This window comes from Topomyia yanbarensis, chromosome 3 (assembly GCF_030247195.1).
Source record: "Topomyia yanbarensis strain Yona2022 chromosome 3, ASM3024719v1, whole genome shotgun sequence".
NCBI lineage: Eukaryota > Metazoa > Arthropoda > Insecta > Diptera > Culicidae > Topomyia > Topomyia yanbarensis.
The window spans coordinates 33,254,440-33,268,407 of NC_080672.1; the positions used below are offsets into that span (position 1 = coordinate 33,254,440).

The following is a 13,968-nucleotide window of genomic DNA, read 5'->3' on the forward strand; positions in this document are numbered from 1 at the left end:
CCTCGTCAGTATAAAAATGTATTCCTTTTAATTCGATCATAGTAAGCCATGGCAAATTTAAATCTTTGTCGGATTATGGATAATATTCATACGAACAATCCTTCAAAGACACCCTGTGAATATATTCGATAGTTTGGCCTCTAATTAGCTAGAGTTCACGTTTTTGGGGCTTCCGACCACTGTGCCCTGGGGCAGTGGATGGCACTGGTATTGCATTTTCTAGCAGAAGAACAGGCCACTGGGCGTGTTTCATTCCCATATCTGCCAGAAAGTGCAACACCAGTGCAATCCATTGCCCCAGTGCTTGTCAATAAAAAATGACATAAATAAATGTCATGTGGAGGTCGACACTAATACTGATGTGTCTATGAGGGTTACCAACTTACCTTCGATCACAGTTCGCGTAACTTTGTCATCACTCTTGCACTGGATGGTCCCGCAGAAGGCCCACATAGTGCCGAAGATGTTCAGTCCAGTCTCTGGCAGAATTAACAATATCCTGAAATCGAAAGCAAAAATTGAACGTTACTCGATCATCGTGTGGCAACCCCCCGTGCGCCAATTGTAAGAAAATCAATGGAAACTCACTTGATCACCAGAAGTGGTGCCACCAGCCAGCGCTTCTGCACCTCGGTAATGCAACCCCGGGCACTCCGGTTCACCAGCAATACCAGTAGAACCATGTTTACACTAATTAACACTAGGGTCCCTACGAGATAGATGCGGACGGCCAGCCTGGCCTGTTCATCGCACTCCGCGGTCACGCTCCAGTACGTCGACGTTACGCATGATATCAGTCCGAGCCTGCAAATGAAATTGAATTATAGGTAGGTACACCAGCTGCTACTCAGCATGGGAAAGTGAATCAGCGCGCCACACCGAACCGCACCACCGGCAAGGTGAGAGTGAGCCCAACAGTGAAAACGATTATCATTATTATTGCTATTATTAAATTGAATGAGAAGGTAGAATGGGCAATTGTAGTGGCGAGTAGCCGTGGCGATTACTTACCACACGATACGGAACACGATCTCGAAAATGCACGGAAACACAAGGTCGTCCGATGCGGCTAACCATTTCCGGCCGAACAAACGCAGCGCTGGCATGACCTGCAATTGCAACAACAGACGATGAAAATATGCAATCATTTGTAGCGTGTTTACGTAAATCTGGAGGTTTCTATTACAATTAAGCATCGGGGAGGCCAGGTAAGTCACCAGGTGATAGTTTCGCTTCATCTCGAAAGATCGTACAAGTAACACCGTTTAAACTTGATAAGCAGTAAGTGGATGAATCGTACGCATGCGGCTAGTAAGGTCATCATCATTCATCATCCAAGTTGACAATGCAAACGTAAGTAGAAACAGTTGCAGCTCGTAAGACCCCGACCATTAAGACCAACCATACTGCCCGTAGTTACAGACACCGCCGCCGGTGGTACATTCAAATGTTATGCTCGTGTATTTACCTCTGGTGGTTGTATAACGGTTACGATGAATGAATAACGTTTTACTTGCAATTGGTGTCAGAAGAGGAAAATAGAGTACGGTGCTGATGTTGCAAAATTTATAAGAGCGAAAAACTGCCCTGGTTGAGTGCCTGACTCGGCCCATCAGCTAGGGTAGGAAGTACATATATACTAATGTTCTGACAAATATCAGAGCTTGCTTGAGCTTGTGCGACTATCTCTTGTTACTACTCTGTTATTGATTGGTACTAACTGAAATTGTACAGGGAATCAATAGATGATAATGCATGAGGGTAACAAATTATCTTACAATGTAGAACTTCTGGTAGCCCCAAGTTGTTTGTTGATCAATAGTGGTGCCAAGGGTTGCCACCTCCGGAGAGGCTTTCGCCCGTAGAATTTTACTGTTCTATGATATGCTTTTAGAGAAACACTAGTATACGACAAGCATAAACTCTTTCATTCTTTTTGTAACTCATCGAGGTGTCCATTACCAAAATTGGCTCACATTCACCGTTTAGCGATTTGGCAAAGCATAAAGCATTTTTCTGACCACGAAAAAATTACAGCTCAATGAGAAAAGCTCAGGCTTTTTTCATTGAGCTGAAATTTTCTCGTGATTATGAACCGTTTCGTGGAGGTGGAAATTTCACTTGCCCGGCTACTCACAGAAAATTCGAAAAGACCAGCCACTCTCGCTGTGGAGGAGCAAGGATTGCTCTCTTTCACAGCTAATAGGTGAAGTAGAGCGAAGCAGGCACGAAAGCTGCTTCGCCTGGGAAGCACACTGTGGTGTCTTTCGAAATGTTTTACTAGGCGCAAAAAATCGATTATTCGTCATCACAGTTGCTAGCGAAGTTCCAACAAAGGGTCACCAGTTAAGGACCATTACCACCGAAAGAACTCGAAACAAACAAATACAGTTAAAATTATTTATCGTCTCACCAGATCCGGAGAAATTGATGTAATACCCGGAAGCCCGGAGATTATCTCCAAAAACCGGAGTCTCCGGGTCAAACCCGCAGGGGTGGCGATCCAGGTGCCGGTCAGGCCCAAACGCAGATTACAGCTGGAAGGGGGAGGAATGCTAGTCCGATACTTGGGTTTGATAGAGTCCGTATATACTACTGTGCACTCCACAAGTATCACGGAAGTAAACAGATTAATAGTAGGGATAGAGACGTTTAAAATTTGTGCTGACGTTCGTTCATAGTTTGATATTTTGTTTACTGGTTTAAGTTAAGTTGTTTTACGGTGAATATTAATAATGAAACTCTTTTTATAGTTAATGTTTCAACCTACTCATTCTTCAGCCATCATTACAAATTCACGCCTGTTCCCTTCGTAACTAGTTGGCTTTGTTTAGACAGTCCCGCGAGCGTGAAGTGAAAGAGCTTAAATTTCTGAGTATGGCTGAAGAATGAGCAGGCTGAAACGATTACTTCAAAAATAGTTTCATTATTAATATTCACCGAAAAACATCAACTGAAACCTGTAAACAGAATCGAACGGTGATCAAACCTAACATCGGTTCAAGATTTTACCTGTCTCTAGGCGCCCTGCCACCAGGAAAATCATTAGGTGCCTAAAATGCAGTATGGAAATATCGTAATGACGAATAATGAGAAAATATCTATAATTCGAATAATTTTACAGAAGACAAACTAGCAAAAAAATAAAATGCACCAAAAAATCTGGAAAAAATGTAAACAAACTGAAGTTACAACTAAAACAAAATCTATTGTATCCGCGACAAGAATATGAAATAATTTTGAGCGTCCGAAAATAAGCATAAACTGTAAGAAAACCCTGTTTTAAATGACGGGCATACCAGCAATAAAGGCGAACGTTGTTTATCAATGTTCGACTACTAGAATTAAAGGGGACATGAACCACTGTGTGAAAAAAACACGTGCTTTTCAGAAAACAAGGTTAGAAAAAAAAATTTTAAAATCGGCGAAAGACCATGTTGGTGCAGTTTCTATGAGAAAACGATTGTAGAAACTGAGTCAAAAGCAACCCTAATATCCAAGAACGCTGATGCCATCTGCTCTTTGATAGCATAGGCCATTTTAATTTCTGTTGAAAGCAACGCAAGGCAGTCGTTCGTTCTTTCCTTGGCGAAGCCAAATTTTGTGTCTATCAGAAAACCATTTCTTCGACCCAATTGTCCAAGTGGCACAGGATCCTTTCTTTTTTTAAATTCTCCGAATGCAGAGCAACCTTACTATTGGCCGATACGAAATGTGATCGGAGGCTGACTTTCCCGGTTTTGGAATCACGATCGCTCTCACTTGTTTACAGTCTTGAGGGACAATGTTACTCACCAGGAATTTGTTAAACTGTTTCGCAGAGCCAGGTAGATTCTTCAGAAAGTTGAATTTGATTATATCCAACCCTGGAGCGTTATTGCTGCATAACAAAAGAGTAAGTGAGAATTCCACCATCGGAAATGGTGATTCGTTCGCGGTATCGTGATAGGACGAGGTACGAGGTAGGTCTTCTGGCTGGCATAGAATCCGGGCAGACCTTTTTTTCTATTCTATATTCCTTCCTAAGACTTTGTTGGTAAATAGAATATCCAGTATTCTACGCTTTCGTTGGTATTGTTTGAGTTGCACATTCGCCGGACAGTGGCCTAAATAGTGGTCATCCAAGTTTCTCTTGTTAACCCGCCAACGAACCGGCGCCAATAACCGCGTATTTTGGCTTTCATTAAACTTGTCATTTTTGTTTCGAATACTGAGTACTTCCTGTAGTGATCAGGCGCTCCGATCTTCAGGAATAACGTCTGAGCGCACTTTGTCCCACCACGGGTTGGGAGATGGTCCGCGGGACTTCGTGTCTGGCACGCGTTTAAACTGAACTTAAATCATACTCTTCCTCCGCAGGAAGCACTCGTTTGGGTTCGAACTGTTAGCAATAGTAATAATGATTGGCAGATGGTCGCTACCATGGGGATCAGGGATTACCTAATCACAGCGATATCAAACAGAAGGATAAGACCAAAGCGCTCGGGCGCGCTAAGGAAGCATGCATCCATGTCATTCCACCCGTATTCAAAATGGTTATGTCGAAGCTTGTGAAGTTAGATAGATCGATTATCATCATGAAGACAACCTTAAGCTATACTGCAGGAGCTAAAATAACTTAAAACAAGTAGTTCAACTTGCCTGCGAATAAGCCTAAAGCTCATTATCACATTGGATAAGAAACTTTAGTATGCCTCTGAGTTTCAGTCGTCCATACATGGTTTCGTCTATATAAGGACGGCTGAAGACTCGAAATCGCAATTGCGCTACCGCTGGACAGTTGCATATCAGATGATATGAGGTTCTGTAGTCGGATTCACAAAGATTACATGAAAAAGACTCAGCGCGCTGAATAGTTGCCATGTGATAATTGAGTTTGCAGTGGCCGGTTAAAGCCCTGGTCAGCATGCCGCAGTGGAGCTTCGAAAAATGTAGGAGATTTTTCGAAACCACCGGGCATGGTTGTTCTAGAAACGCCTTTGTTTGGCGACACGTTTGTAGATTTCTCCAATAATTGCGGTGCTCGGACGAAGCCCAAGACTGTATTTTTTCCCTTATCCAACTTGTCGAAATTGGCAGCGTGGGCTCAGGACCAACGAAGTCAATCGCTGAACCTGCCCTGGCCAATTCGTCAGCCCATTCATTTCCAGTAATCCCGCAATATCCGGGCACCCAAACAAGGTAGATAGTGTTGACAATGCTTAGTTCTTCGATTTGGGTTCGGCACGCGATCACTAGCTTGGACCGGGATTTGTCTGAGCTAAGGGCCTTGATTGCAGCCTGACTATCGGAGCAGAAGTCTATAACTCTGCCGGACAAACTCAGTTGAAGGGCCGTTAGTACCCCGCACATAATCGCAAAGATTTCTGCTTGAAATACAGTACAGTATCTACCTAGTGAGTGAGATTGTTCCAATCTCATTTCACGACAGTAGACACCAGTTCCAGCACGTCCCTTCATCAGAGAACCGTCAGTGTAACAGACCACTTGCGTTTGTTGTTGTCTTTCCATATAGCCAGACAAACATTCCTCTCGAGAGGGAATCTTCACATGAGGACATTCCAGGAAAACAACAAGTGCAAGTTTCTTTCTTCGACTGATACATAGGAACACTTGGGTTTTTCTTGTTCCAGCAAATGTTAAGAACACCTTTTCTGGACTCAAATTTCTGCGACCAGGAGCTACTTGCTTCAGTTTTTCACCAGTACTTCCTCGAGCTTCTGGACTTTGGATAGAAAAAAATCCTCATTTTTCTATCGCTTCTAGGCACAGCAAAAGATGTTCCCTCATGGGGATCATCAACACTTCAGTTTCTTCTCGCACTCCCCCACAGTAGAGACACTTATTGACATCCCTTCTACAAGAATCACCTCCATGATTCCCACCACCTTTCCGACAACGAACCTTATTGCTACAATGGGATGCTGTGTGTCCGAATTGTTTGCAATTAGACGGTTCATGAACTGCGGCACAAAGAGATGAACAAGCAAGTGAACCTTGTCAAAAAGGAGCTAGTTAGGTAGGGCAGACCCAGCGCACATCACGCGATAAGAGCCTGAATTGGCATAGGTCCTCTACCCGTCAGCTGAATGCAATCGTTTGCAGTCCAGTATCTTCACTGACTAAAGCATAGGGTTTTTAAAACAGCCAACCACGTGTTTCAGCAGATCTACGCAATTCAAACTCAAATCGGAAACGACGCCATCTATTTCGACCAGGTTGGTGGTACTTAGACTCTGTACTCGTTCGTAAAAGGTCCATAACCAGTAATACCATTTTCCTGTTCCAAACTCTTTACAACCACTCAAAGCTTATCAGGACGAATTTTCGATAGTTCTGTCACGGCCGTCAGAGCTCGAGAAATTCAGAGAAATTCAAAAATTTGGTGTCCTTGGCCCGGAAAAAAAATCACAGAGGGCCAGTTTAGAAGCTTGGATATAGTTTGTCAGAGAAAGTCATTTTTGTCACGGACCTAAATCCCAGTACAGGATTATAGGAAAGACAAGAATAGACAGGGTAAGATAATAGCGGTACTTAACCCTTAAAGGCGCAAATCTATTTTTCAAAAGAATGGCTCGTAGCTTGGGAACAAAATTGCACATGTAACCATCTTCAACGCTATCCCGGCGACTCACAATTAAAAAAATGCCTGATTTCATCCATTTGGCGTCGCTACTAGCACAAAGCTGGACAAACTAAAAACGCAGTCAGTCAAGCGAGTAGACCTCATCCTATTAATCCTCTGCTAGTCCGGTTTTTATATGCAGTCTTCCCATACACCTGACGGGTGTAAACAGCAGGCTTCGACTGATTTCATTGTTAATTCAGTTCAAGATTTGTGGCAGGAATGAGTCTCGGTCGGAGACTAAAAAGTGTTTTTTTTTTCGTTGTGTATTTTACTTCCCAACCATCGGTAACAGAAGCAAGGCACAGAATGACACAAACTAACTAAATCACAATCCATAAGCCGCACTCCTTTGAGGAGATGCTCCGTTCGCTTCCAACAGCTCAATACGAATGATAATAGGAACAAATCTGTAGCGGACCTATATTTGATTTTTTATTATTAAAATGTTCAGTCGGTGCTGGCTCTGATGGCTCTAACCAAGATGGGCCGGAAATTTACACATTTTCCGAATACTTTTCCAGAGATTTTCCAAACACACATTTTTCACTATGTTGTATGTCTCCTTAGTGTTGAAAATTTAGGTAAAAACTGTTTTTTCTCCACTAAGGCGAAAATTGATTTAAACTACACCTTTAACTAAATTAGTAATGGAGTTTGTGCTGACTGTATGCAAACGAGTGCTCGAGATCTGATGAAAAAACCAATTTCTTGAAGTGTCACAAATGTAATTCTGATACAGTAATTGATGACTCAAAGTAGAAATTCGTGCCAATAAATACCGCATTAATAAATTCCGTTTTCGAGACCAATATACATGATTACATACATACATGATCCTTACAAGATTTGTGATTGTTGTAACTGTTTGCTTCTAAACGGCCAGGCGCATTGGCACGACCGTATGAACTCGTGGCACTCACAGCATCACCTTGAAGTCGCTTCACACATGCAGGTTTATTCAACCGTTGGCAATAATTACTGTCAATTGCGGGAAAGTCCAGTTCGATCGCTAATTGAAACGTGCACCCGTGTGAAACAGAATAAAAGATCTCTCATTGTCTTTAATCTTCCTTATTACAGAAGATAAATCAAAATCTTCTATAGCAATATTTCTTGCTTCTCGTGCCTCATATTTTCTCTGCTCACTGGAATGGCGTCTCTACCAAGCAGCACAATAATAGACTGTCAATAATTGTGTATGACCTGGGCACGAATAATGCGGATACCCTCGGTACATTCATTGACTTTGAACTTTTCTGTCATGAAATTTACGATCCACGCCGGTATCAAGTTATTATAACTATATTCATTAATGATCCATGAACTTTGTTCTGATGAAAATAGCCCTAGGTGATACAAGCCATCCGAGGCGATTCTAGTTCCTACCTGACCGTGGGAGCATGCAATGTTTATGGCAGATCTAAGAGGATGGCGCCTGCAGCCAGTCAGGGTGTTTAATGTGGTGTGATAATTAATTGTCTGGTCAGGAGGATTCACTCAATTCATCATTGACTAGTATTAAGCCAAGAGGGAGGAGATTTGCCACTGCATATCTGCAGTAAAGCTCCGCCTCAAGGAAGATAGTTTGGTCGCTCACCGAACGAGGGGGCAGCTTACGGTCGGAATAGTGCCAGTATTTACAACAAGCACTTGCTATTCAGAAACCCCCCGGCGGTAGCTAATTTACTGCACTCTCGCGCAGTTGCAGCTTCAATCCGGTGAGATGATGCACCATTATTGTTTCTCGATAACACATCAATTTGCATCCGTAATAATTGCAATGAACTCACCTCAATCGAACTGACTGACTTCGAGAGGATCGAGGTGAACCGGAGCACGTATATCAGACGGTTATGAGGTGAGTGAGAATAATGGGATTGCATAAATCAGATGATGAGAAAAGCCAGACGAAGCAAGGTGAGGATGGAGCGATATCGATACAATTCTGTTGTGGGTTTGAGCAACGAGAAATAATTAAAGAACAACATTCGAAAACGAGAGAACGAAGCTAGGACGAATAAATTAGACTATTGATCCATTCACCCCGAATAGCAGAGAGCGATTTTTGACCTCAGAATAATCAAAGTACATTGTTTCACTGCGTATCTACTCAACTGTATACAGTAGTGGGTCATTGGCAAATGATTGAACTGCCTGAAAGTTCAGAATATAAGCCAATTTCGCCACATCATATTTCAGAATGGAATTTTAATTTCCGTGAAAGCATCTTTCATGCCACAGCACTCATAAAATAAGAAGCATAAAAATAGCAGCCCTCTTCCGTTGAAAAAATTGAATCTAGCAATTCAACTTCCCTCGTGCGAAACCGCAAAACCAATTGGCAGCAAATTGAAACTCTCAGCATAAATCGCATCACGAAGCGCAGATTGCAAACCGTGCCAAGTCAAGTACCCAGCTGATGCAACAACGGACCAAATGCACCACCAGGCTTGCTTATGTATCTTATTGATTCAATTGGCATCCGCTGGCATCGCGTTTAACCTTTCGCGGAAACCCATAAAAGTGCAGACCACATCTCACCAGAAGGCATCAGGCAAGCACGAAGACAGCAGCTTCTGGTAGGCAGGTGGAAAAGCACACAGTCTCTAAGCAACCGCGTCCTTGAGATTTTTTTTCCAATCTGCCAATCGCTGCCACTCGATTCTCAATCAAAGTGTAGTTGCGACCAATAGAATTATTCTGAACAGTCGCGTTAGTGTTGAACAAATTTTACCGCAAATGCAGGTTCTAAAGTCTAGAATGTTGGCCAGATCAGAATCATGTTTGTGTCACTCGGTGTGGATGTTGTGAAACTTGCACCGAGAGACTGAGAACAGTAGATTTCCACACCTGAGCAACGTTGCAAGCTGGTATACTGGCAGTAAGTAGTACACGAGTTTTCGCGACTGTCTTGCGTCTCGGAATTTCAGCGGTACACCCTGACCTCATCCGGCTACTGACTGACTACTGACTAACTGGTACAAGTGTGAGTTATGCATAGGATAACAAATCTTGCTTTTTCCTCGATCCGAACGTGTGTACGGAGAAGAATAAACAATGATAACCATCATTCAGAGTTAACCTCAGGCGTGACTAAATATTGCTATATTCTGTTGACGACACGTGGCAGAAGGACAACCGAAAAATAAATCCAACGGCTGTCCTATCCTACGGCAACTAATTCAATAGACACACGTTTCCTCTTGAATAACTATACTAACTGTATAGCTGAATGCGGTCCATGGAAAATAACAAACAATTCTTTGGAAAGGTGATTCCGTATCGTTATGAAGCTTTAAACCTGCAGGCTAATTGTTGTTGTTCAGACGGCCACCTCAGACTACATAGACGGAAATAAATCGCACGCAGCTGTACTTTCCCGCGTTTAAAAAACAACCTTTTCCACTAGAAGCTTGTAATAGTTGGTTTAATCGATAATGAATATAATTTCCATTCATCGGAATCTGATGGAAGTAGATTTACAGCAGCAGCAAGGTGTGAATCATTGCTTCAGCCAGACGTTAAACAACAACCTTTGATTGTGAATCATATTGACGCTCAAATACTATAATCGAAAACTGTACTTTTGAGTTGCTAGACATTAAGCATTATCGTAACTGATTGTTACAGTAAATGGGGTGTTGTACTTAAATGTATGAATACCTATGGGGTTTTCGATTGATTGACACCGGTGTAGTGGAGTGCACTGAAACTGCACCGTTTTTGCACATTCTAGCAGAAGTGCAGAAAACTGGGTATGTTCCATTGACACTTCTGCTAGAAAGTGCAAAACTAGTGCAATCCACTACACCGGTGTCAATCAATCGAAAACCCCACTAGAATTCCGAAACCTCATCGCGTTTTTAACACTGATGAACTCAAAAAGTTTTTTTTTCATATGTAAAATGACACAAAAAATATCTTTTGAAGAAAACGATCATTAAAAATAGTTACGTGGACCGCAGCTGCCGTCAGAGGTGGGTGTCCCAGTATTCGAAAAACTTAAATCGAGCTGCCGATCCGACACCAAGGGTATTCATTTCGGCTGCTGGTTTCATCGTCCTGCGCAGCATCCGTGATGGCTCAAAAAAATTGATATCCCCGTGTGAGCTTGAAAGAGTAACAAGGGGTGGGCGTGGCGTAGTTGGTAAATCGATTGCCTTGTACGCAGCGCACCTGGGTTCGAGTCCCGACCCCGCACATAGGGTTAGAAATTTTTCATAAGAGATTTTTCTAACCCGAAGAGGCGAATGACCTTAAGGTTAAAACCTCTACAATCGAAATAAAAAAAGAGTAACAAAATTCAATTCATGCCCGCCCCGCTGAATGGAATTTTTCGTTTGTTTGCCTCATCATTCATTCGCTCGCTGCAGTGTAGTTAATCAAGCATTTTTGGTTTAAATTCAATTTCGGTAGCAAACTCAATTTTGTTTCTGTGCTGGCTCTGAGAGGAGTTTTCCACATATAACAAATGGATGATTTAACTGATATAACTATGATTCGGCCAGATAAGCTGAGGGTATTTTATGATAAGCAGGCAAACAAGATTGCTTGTTACAAACATTTTACGCAGGAATATCGTGTCTTCGTACCTGCAAAGTCAGTTGAAGTCAATATACATAGTTATCAGCCAAATAGGGCTGATCTGCGAAGATCTGCTGTGGGGTTGGGACTTTCAAAGACCACATGCTTCAGTCAGAGACAATTCTGGATTGTTCTATATCGGTTTATATTCTCTTGAATCGGGTTAGTCTACCAGTTAGCCTCTTTGTGCCGCGGGTCATGAACTGTCTCCGTTGCAAACAATTCGGTCATACAGCTACCACCTTAGTAAATAGACACGATGTGGGAATGTGGAGATGTTCATGAGGATGATTCTTGCAACAGGGATACTGTAAAGTGTCCCTACTGTGGGCAGACCCCGCATGAACTTCCCTTAAAGAACGTTCAAAGCGCTTTTTAGCTGAAAAAGAACTGCGCTATCGATCACGCCTAATCTCTATGATTTCTTGTCCAATGTAAAATGCGATACTGGTGACCTCATTGAAAGCAAAAGCTGTGCCTAAAAGTTCTCGGCAGAAGCAAATCATTCTCGGCAGAAGCAAATCACTCCTCCCCTATGCTTGCTTGTAAAGGCCCGAGGGTGTCCCTCGATGAGCCACCAAATGTAATAACCAGACTTCCCATGAACATCGACAAATTTGTACATGCGTAAAAAATTTCGTGCTCGCGTTCAACCTCAAACATGATTCGCCTCGATGTACAGGTTTGCCTCGAACATCGAACCCAAGCGAACGATGTGCAAACTCTAGTTCAAACCTCCGTGTACGTACACCGGCTGCGTGCACGAAAACAATTAGCACAAGGCTAAACGAATCAACACTAGTGATGATGAGTGAGAAAGAGAAAACTGATCCCACAAACCTATGTGTATGCACACCGTGTACGTACATGGGGTACGGTTGTGCAGACGAACATGCGCACGTGTTTTGGTACGAAATAGTGTGTTTGAGTTTGTGTGGGATTAATATGAGCACAGAATCAGACCGAACATTGTGTACGATGTTGATTTGGGAAGACTGGTAAGGTAATACCTGAAGGAAGTGCTGTTAATCAACCTAAGCAACAGGTCCCGGAAATCTTGAGAAAGAGTAGGAAATTCCAGCGCTTTCTCCGACATCAAAAACTCCAAGTGTCCTATATTTCAGCCAGAAGATTCAAACTAGTGCTGGACAGAAAAAATTCTCTGACATCATGAACTGGATAGTAAAGTCAGTCAACATTGCCACTAAAAGTATTTACCTTCAACTCCCACGGTACGTCAGGGGGTGGTTTACACTATGATAACCGATCTACCATACTACAAGATCATTGCGACAACTTTTTCTTGAATATGGCGAAATTACACAAATTCCAACACAACCAACATGCCCAAGTGCATGGTAGTGTAAATTTCGAATTACTCAAAGCTGTCGAAAACAATCAGTGTATCGTAGGTTTTCGCATCAGAAACCGAAAGAGATTGGCTCAAATGGCACGCTCCCCATGTTGATCGAACATTTATGTCATGCCGTGATTTGTCTATTCATTATTTTCCTGTGGGAAGGATTGGGAAATTGGTAAGGTTTGGAATAAGGAAAATAACGACACAGCGAATGCCGGTTGTCACGGTAAAGATAGATACGTCTACCTTTATCAGGACACATGATAGTGAACTCGGGTGATTCGTAGTTATTCTGCCTAAGCTCGACCCTCATTAACAGAAGGCAAAGATTAAGCCCGTACGATATTAAGCCTGTTCTAATGACCCTGCCACTTCTAGTTTTCCGATCTGTTTACTTCACATCCTTGCTCTCACTTGAGTACTATGGCTCTAAGTTTCATAACTTTCCCTACCCAGTAATCTCTAGCTAATTGAATGTCGTTAAAACGTAAAAAAGAAAATGTGACTAACATAGTCGAAATAAAAAAAAAAGGAAAAAACAGCGAATATAGACAATACGGAAGTATTCTCCACTCCCAAGGGAACAAAGACACTTCTCGATGATCGAACAAATCAGAACCCTCAATCCGACGTTTCGGCCCGTTCGGGACCATTTTCAAGAGCTTCATATCGAATTCTTGACGTAGATCCCAAATGGATCGAAACGACAAACCCGTGTTTTGTAATTCAAACACTGCACAACTAAATACATAACCTTAAAGTTATCCAAGGCAACTAAAAAATTGATTAGGGTGATTGGACTATTTTCACCTTCACCTTCCTATACAATCCTATCCAATCCTATCCAATCCTATCCAATCCTATCCAATCCTATCCAATCCTATCCAATCCTATCCAATCCTATCCAATCCTATCCAATCCTATCCAATCCTATCCAATCCTATCCAATCCTATCCAATCCTATCCAATCCTATCCAATCCTATCCAATCCTATCCAATCCTATCCAATCCTATCCAATCCTATCCAATCCTATCCAATCCTATCCAATCCTATCCAATCCTATCCAATCCTATCCAATCCTATCCAATCCTATCCAATCCTATCCAATCCTATCCAATCCTATCCAATCCTATCCAATCCTATCCAATCCTATCCAATCCTATCCAATCCTATCCAATCCTATCCAATCCTATCCAATCCTATCCAATCCTATCCAATCCTATCCAATCCTATCCAATCCTATCCAATCCTATCCAATCCTATCCAATCCTATCCAATCCTATCCAATCCTATCCAATCCTATCCAATCCTATCCAATCCTATCCAATCCTATCCAATCCTATCCAATCCTATCCAATCCTATCCAATCCTATCCAATCCTATCCAATCCTATCC

The 13,968-nt window shown here is 42.3% G+C and overlaps 1 protein-coding gene across 2 annotated transcripts in view; it reads right to left on the bottom strand.

Annotated features, from left to right (window-relative positions):
* Window positions 1–13,968, bottom strand: part of LOC131694300 (diacylglycerol lipase-beta-like) — a 91,977-nt gene that overhangs the window by 26,738 nt on the left and 51,271 nt on the right. The window contains exons 4-6 of one of the 2 annotated variants that reach the window (XM_058982925.1): window positions 1,012–1,109; window positions 589–804; window positions 387–499 (exon numbers count right to left, since the gene is read on the bottom strand). In XM_058982925.1, coding sequence (XP_058838908.1) covers window positions 387–499; window positions 589–804; window positions 1,012–1,106 — 424 coding nt within the window. In that variant the 5' untranslated portion in view covers window positions 1,107–1,109. Of the gene's footprint in view, window positions 1–386; window positions 500–588; window positions 805–1,011; window positions 1,149–13,968 lie in introns of those variants that run through there. The other variant, XM_058982924.1, reaches the window with a different exon arrangement.